Raw genomic sequence first — 6,970 nt, forward strand, 5'->3', positions numbered from 1 at the left:
GTGAACAGTTATAGCAAGCATCAACATGGTAGTAGCAAAAAACGACACCGTTTGCAGCAAAAGGCGTCCGCCGTCGTTGGTGTCCTTGTGAACGGTTGTAGCAAATGTCAACACCAATAGTAGCAAAACACGAGACCTCTTGGAGCAAAAATGGCCGTCGCCGCAGTTGGTGCCCTCGTGAACAGTTGTAGCAAGCATCAACATGATAGTAGCAAAAAACGACACCGTTTGCAGCAAAAGGTGGCCGCCGCTGTTGGTGTCCTTGTGAACGATTGTAGCAAATGTCAACACCAATCTAACATATAAAGCCTCCTAGAGTATCCGCCGATCTAGCGCCATCGCGGTTTCAAACCGATCCTGCTCGCACGATATACATCGCTGTCCACTGTCGGTGTACCTTCCATCGCTCTGGTGAAAATCTGGACGTTCGTTTTTGCGTACGCTGCGTAATAAGGCCAGAGTTGATGACGGATGGGCCAGCCTTGCCCGCGGGCCAGCCTCGCAGCCACACGATGTGTGTGCCTGTTCCGGTGGAAAAAAGCAGCAACGATGGAACATGGGTTGGCAGGAGCGATCGTGGGTTGGCAGGGCGTTTTTTTTACCACTCTTCTAGCACCCAGCAGCAACCCTTGCGCTTCAGCCACGCCGGCCCCATGTGTCGGTCTCGTGGGTGGGCGTCGCTTTTTGTCCTGCTTGCTCCACTTTGCCCCCAATTCGCTGCCTCCTCTTTCCCCGGCCTCCCCCAATCCCCGCCATAGCTGGCCAAACGGGCCGGGCTAAACAGGCCAGCCCGCGAGCACGCCGGCACGGCCCGCCATGGGCCAGGCACGGCACGGGCTAAACGGGCCGTGCCCGGCACGCGGCACACCTTGGCCCGTGCCTGGGCCTGGAGCCTGGGCACGCGGGCCGGCACGGCACGGCCCATTTATTTTTTTTATATATTTTTCAGAATTTTTATATATATACCTAAAATATAGCCCAATAGGCCTAAAAACCAGCCCAGCAGGCTGAAAATGTGCAGCCCAGCGTGCTAAATGGGCTATCGGGCCGGCCCGTTTACTAATCGGGCCGTGCCTGGGCCAAGGAGCAGCGCCCGTGGGCCGGCACGGCACGACCCGGCTATTAAACGTGCCATGGCGGGCCGGGCCGGGCCAGGCACGATTAGCACAGGCCGGGCCGGCCCGTTTGGCCAGGTCTGATCCCCGCCTCCTCTCCTCCTCCTCAATCCGTCGCCTCTCCCGCAAGCCGCCGCCCTCTCTCCTTCTCCCCGTCTTTGGCCCCGCCCTCGCCAACTCCCGACGCTCCGCCGAGTGGAGAACCAGGAAGGAGGAGGGACGTGAAGTGGAGAAGAGGGGGTGCGCTGGAGAAGGAGCCAAGCCTGCAGGAGAGCACGGAGTGCCGGCGCGCCGTGCCCGCCGCAGCTGCTCGTGGAGATCCGGCATGTGCTGCACCATGGAGGCGCTCGTGGAGGTACTCTCGCCTTCGGAACCACCTCGATCCGCGTCTGGAACCATCCTGCTCGTCTCCAACTTTTCCAGCTCACTGATGAGGACCTCGTCTCGGCCTCCCTACCAGCCCCATCCGTTAGAGCACAACGCCGCCTTTTGCCTCCCCATGCGAGGTCCTTGTTCTGATTCCTTCCTCTCTTGATTAATTTCATTCTATTTCATTTCTAGGGTTTGATGTCGAGGAGGTTCGGTTCCTACACCAATGGTTACAGCGGGCTCTGCTGCAGGTATGCTTATCCTCTCCACCACTCTTTTCCATCTCTCTCCTAATGATTCATTTTTTTGTGCTCATGGAGTGCTTGATGAATTGCTTGCAAGAAGCAGGGTCTAATGATGTACAATTTTGCAGCTGCTGGTTTAGTTGTTCAAATGGGAGCTTCGTAGGGGCATGCTCTCAATTCCATTACCTTTCTAGATTGTTGTTTCGTTGTTGATGCAATACTCAGTTTGGTGGTTTCCTTTTGTTTTTGCTGCAGGGAGTGGAAGTTTTAGAATGCTGCGGACAGGTTGAGAGCAATAGATGTTTTTTAAGTCCTAGGTGAGCACTCCAGGTTCTGTGAATTTTTCCTTCACATTACTGCAGTATTTTCATACTTCAAGGAAATATAAATGAGATGGTTTCTCTCTCCCAGATTGTTACTACTAAGAATGGAATTCCAGAAGAGATACTTTTGGTGTTGTATTATTACCTCTCGTATCTGATAGATAACACAAAGTTATCAGTTTAGTTGGAAAAAGAGAAAGTCCAGATCAATTGTGACTTTGTGAGGATATGATCATTGGCATACTTACCCCCCGACCTGATGATGCCTCATTTCTTCAGAATTTGAGGCTATTCTTGATATGCCGAGTAGGTCCGGCTATCGAGTCAATAATTATATTTTGTAGTGTGTGATGATACATTAATAATCACACTTGAATGTGTTACCTAAACCTGTCTTGCTTTTGTATTTCATCCTCCTTTGAACCATCCAATGACCTGTGCACTACAAATCATAAGTGTGAGGTGTACAGAAACCTGCACCTTATATTTCTGTCTTGCTTTTGTATTATATCCCCCTTTGAACCATCTGACGACTTGTGCACTACAAATGAGATGTGTGAGATGTACAGAAACCTGCACTTCATATTTCTTACATTCCTGTTTTATTTAATGTCTGAGCCTCTTTATATTGCTTACACCTGTGATTTATCTAATCTCTGAGCAAGTGTGGCTGTGTATAATTGAGTTAGTAAGCCCAGTTGTTTGAAGAAGCAATTTGCGTTCCAGATTTTAGGATTGTCCTAATTCTTCTATCCATTTTTGATTTGCCCCTGCCATTGTAGAAGTATGAGTGGGTTGACTTTTCTTGATGTGTATTTTATACAACGAGCAACTACCTTGCGCCGTCTTTCAACCGCCAACAATCCCATGACCCTGCATCAGGTCAGAAAAATATTCAATAATTATTTCTTATGCAGGGTCATTGGATTGTTGGCTTCAGACATACTATACTGTTGGGCTTCAAGCATACTTCAGTTCTAAACTTATCTCTTTTCCCTTCATTTTTCTAAGACTGTACTGTTGGGCATTAAGTAGGAGTAGTTACTTATACTAAGGAGCAGATATGTATGACATGTTAATTTCACTTATTTTTGGAACGAAGATCTCACTTAATTTATATTAGTCCTTGACGTCTGTGTTCTTTATTGTGCAAAATTGTTCCTTTCTGGGTAGATGAAAGTGTAGTTTCCACCAAAGGAAGATTTAGTAGGCTTTCTGTTACATGTTGCTAAAAGTAAATGAATCGAATTCTTTCTGTTTTGGTTCAGGACAATTTGATTTTGGGAGGACAAAGGTCAGGCAAGGATGAGAATGGGATACCAGATTACAACGATGGAGGCTCGGACATGGATCTGCTCATGCTCTCAGCGGGAATACTGGATGTTCTCGAAGCTTTGCCATACACACGTGCTACTTTTGGCACTTGTGTGGGCTCCAGTTTGTGTCAATGCAATTTGCATCTATCAGCGGATTATGTCGATCAGGTTTGGTTATTGGCATACATGTATGTTTGTGTATGGATTTCACAAAATTGTTATGCAGAAAATAAGAGTGTAGTACATTTCAGAGATACAAGTGATCTTGTTCAGTTTAGTCAGAGCACATGCAAACAAGTAGTTCCCTAGGGTGGAGGCCTTCCACTTGCTTTTGCTAGCTATATGAAATAGACTGAACCTGAACCTAACTACGATTGGATGTCTAAGCTGAATTGTTGCATCCGTAGACATGGAATTATGGATCAATTTTAGCTCTCAAGAACTGCATACTTATGGTCCTATGTAATCCCAATTTATTCAGGCCAGCATCCCAAAAGTTCACTAATGAACAAAGCAACATCACACAGAATCTAAGTTTTAGGCCAGGTTACTAATCAATCTTTTCCCTTCTCTCTATTTAATTTTAACATTGCACAATTATTTATTCCCTGTTTGTAGCTTACACTGAAATCTAAGCTCGTGTGCATGTATGTATTATGAACCAGCCCTGTCCATTGCCTTACTGGATACATAAGTCTCTCCATTGCTGTTGTCGGATGGGTTTACGTTTGCTGTTACTTTCTGTCTTGGTTAGGAACCAGGTTGTATAATGCACCAATGCTGCTTTCTGATGACGACGGCAATGCCAAACGCACCATCACCTGAGGTAGTTCTGTCTATATCTCATTTACTTATCATGATATGTACCTAGAAGTTATTCATATTGGTTTCTTAGGACCGCCTTCAAGAGCATGCTGAAGAATCACAACAAAAACTCCCCAGTAATAGTGCCACTCCATGAGACATCCATATCAAACTGAAACTCAATTTCCTCGCATTAGCCAAAGCATGCCATCACAAATTTTTTGCTGTTGTTTTGGAACTATTTCAGTATGGGTGAGTTCTTTTTTTTAAGTGTACTCTATATGTTGGTGACTTATTTTTTTAGTTGATTGTTCTTTTACAAAATTGAGCAAAAAGAAAAGAACAAAGAAAAAATTGTTTAGCTAGATAGGCAAAGCCGCTGATGTTTACTTGTTGTTTGCTGTAGACCCTTGATGGGCCATGCTTTTCTCTGCTTTTTGCGTTCCTGGACTGTAAGAAATCTTGTGGATGTGCTCTCTATTTTCCTGTTACTTTCTCCGCCACTCACATTTAAATTTGCTAATATATTAGTTTTCCAACATGACTTATAGATATCCAAGGATGAAGTGAAGAAGAAGAATTGGGATTGTCAATTGTGTATTTGCAATTGTACAGATCCGAGGTGCTATACTTATCTGCATTTAAATTTGCTTTTTCTTGGAACTATTGGCATGTAGAGGAGGCTGTGTTTTATTTGGTGGTCCGTTAGGCATATAAGTAACTGGTTTTGCCTTTTTCACAAAACAAGCTGAGCTTCTGGTGTATATGGGCCCAGCTCCATGTTTTTATTGCCAAAAAAATAATTAAGTACCATGTTAAATGTGCTGGTTCACATGCCAATTGGTCCTGTTCTTGAGGCCTTAATCTTAATATCCTATCTGAGTATTCCTTTTATGACAACTCATAGGTCTATGCGATTGGCGGGGAAGGAACCATGAGAGGAGCAGTGGCGATATTCAAAGAGATTAAACGGCATGGTTTGAGGATACCCATTACATGGATCCCCAAAACTGTGGACATCGGCGTCATAGACAGGTCGTTTGTGTTCCAAACTGCAGTGGAGATTACTCAGCATGCGATCAACCGGCACATGTGGAGGCTGTGAGCGCTGTGAATGGCATTGGTCTTGTCAAACTTACGGGAAGGAGCACATGACACGTTACTCTTCATGCCACCCTGAGCAGCCGAGATGTTGACTGCTGTGAATCTTGAGATTGACTTCCACGTTGAAGGGAAGGGAAGCCTGTTTGAGTTCCTGTATGAACGGATAAAGAAGAAGGGGCATGTTGTGGTCGTTGTTGCTGAAGGTGCTGATCAGGAGTTAATACCCCGGACTGATGACCCAACAGAGTTAACTTAATCTGAACCTCCTCTGTTTCCGCTATATATCCCTAATTTTCTGAACTTAACAACTGAACAACATTATATATTAGATTAGCACACAAGTGAACTGGAAATCATTTTATTCAGATTGTTGGTACCCTCAGTGTAAAATTATTCCTTATTGGTTGGGGATTTGGAGACGTAGTATCTGGTTGATGAAGGATTTTTATCTCCTAAGCTTCACACATTCTCTTCCACCCAACACAACCGGCACGGTCAAGTGGTGTAGTAGTTGATGGTCGACAGCTAACATCAAGGCACCGCCTTAATTTAGGCGGAAAGACCACAGCTCTTCCATCTACACAAGGTTTGTTGGTTTCAGCCCTGGTATATTTAGTTACAACCAAGAAATTATTTATTAAGGAGCTTTGGTTGTAACTGAAATTCACTGCAAAACTGCATATGGAAACATACAATATTTTTCTCTCTTAACTCACCTCAAAGTAAAGGACTTCTGGAGATAAAATTATTGATTGGTAGGGCCTCGGTTTATTAACTATTATATATTTTTAGAAGCTGAATGCCAAATCATATGTTGTTTCTTCTTTGGGATGAAACAAATCATACGTGTGGCATCGACTAAGACCGTAGTCTGATCATACAAGGCCTTATTGATTGCTGATTCTACTTCCATAGTCTGATATATTCAAGGTGCAGCCAAGATCAGGCAAGAGGACGATGTTTTGGTTGTTTCGACAGAAAATCCTACTGGCTGAAGCTCAAAGACTGAAGCCCCTATCCCAGTGTTAAAAACATCAATCAACCCGTAGTTAAAGCTGGAATCAAGTAGAGCAGTGGCTACTCCGAAAACTCTTGTTCTGATCAGATTGGCTAGGATTCGTATCGTCCCTTTCCAGCTATGACAGATGGTATACTGCATACTAATGAGGATAGATGATTTATGTTGATGAAATATTTTAGATAGTGACACCGAAGTGTTATTCTATGGATAGTCTTCAGATTTCTTTTGCATTTTTTCTGTGCAAAGATATATATTAACGGACAAACAGTGCATACATGTTACCCTTTTGTCCGTGAAGGCGTATTAGCATGCCTAGCTGCCAAGTATAAATAGTATGTGCATCACTCAGTAATAGAGCATCCTGGTGAAATAGAGTATCTCAGAAAAATAAATGCTGATGTGTGCTGATACGTTGCTAAACCTACATGATATGAACTCACTTCTCTTTATTAATTGTTGGTTTACTTCTGTGCCCTGCAATGTCACTCCTAGGAATGTTAGAGCAACTCCAACACGCCGACCCAAACTGTCCACCCGTGTTCGTTTGGATCGAAACTGGCACAATTCGCGGCTCAACGCGCCGACGCAAACGGACGAGCGTCCGCTCTTTGTAATGTCCGTGCGCGGCCCATTTTAGACCCAAATTCGGGCCGGATTTGCGTCGGCGCGGACC

At 44.5% G+C, this 6,970-nt stretch overlaps 1 protein-coding gene across 27 annotated transcripts; it reads left to right on the top strand.

Moving 5' to 3' along the window:
• The first annotated feature begins 1,181 nt into the window (after nucleotides 1–1,181).
• LOC123043746 (uncharacterized) lies at nucleotides 1,182–5,715 on the top strand. Of its 27 annotated transcripts, XR_006419517.1 has the most exons (9): nucleotides 1,199–1,583; nucleotides 1,677–1,735; nucleotides 1,858–2,046; nucleotides 3,321–3,536; nucleotides 4,123–4,194; nucleotides 4,264–4,424; nucleotides 4,579–4,624; nucleotides 4,724–4,794; nucleotides 5,080–5,715. XR_006419517.1 is itself a non-coding variant. In XM_044466293.1 (7 exons), the coding sequence occupies exons 4-7, from the start codon at nucleotides 2,281–2,283 to the stop codon at nucleotides 5,275–5,277; spliced, it is 564 nt and encodes a 187-aa protein (XP_044322228.1). In that variant the 5' UTR covers nucleotides 1,183–1,470; nucleotides 1,677–1,735; nucleotides 1,858–2,046; nucleotides 2,141–2,280; the 3' UTR covers nucleotides 5,278–5,715. The 27 variants fall into 27 exon arrangements, 10 of the variants coding, with proteins under 10 accessions (XP_044322228.1, XP_044322226.1, XP_044322227.1 ...); XR_006419516.1 differs by having other exon boundaries at nucleotides 1,196–1,583; nucleotides 3,321–3,556; nucleotides 4,264–4,624; XR_006419512.1 differs by having other exon boundaries at nucleotides 1,197–1,583; nucleotides 3,321–4,194.
• Nucleotides 5,716–6,970: the final 1,255 nt, after the last annotated feature.

Source organism: Triticum aestivum, chromosome 2B (assembly GCF_018294505.1).
Source record: "Triticum aestivum cultivar Chinese Spring chromosome 2B, IWGSC CS RefSeq v2.1, whole genome shotgun sequence".
NCBI lineage: Eukaryota > Viridiplantae > Streptophyta > Magnoliopsida > Poales > Poaceae > Triticum > Triticum aestivum.

Bases quoted from the DNA above. Each gene is read 5' to 3' on its own strand.
- LOC123043746 (XM_044466290.1), top strand. From the start codon at position 2,839: ATGAGTGGGTTGACTTTTCTTGATGTGTATTTTATACAACGAGCAACT. The intron at 3,537-4,122 runs GTTTGGTTATTG...TGTCTTGGTTAG, and splicing joins CAGCGGATTATGTCGATCAG to GAACCAGGTTGTATAATGCA. The intron at 4,195-5,079 runs GTAGTTCTGTCT...GACAACTCATAG, and splicing joins CAAACGCACCATCACCTGAG to GTCTATGCGATTGGCGGGGA.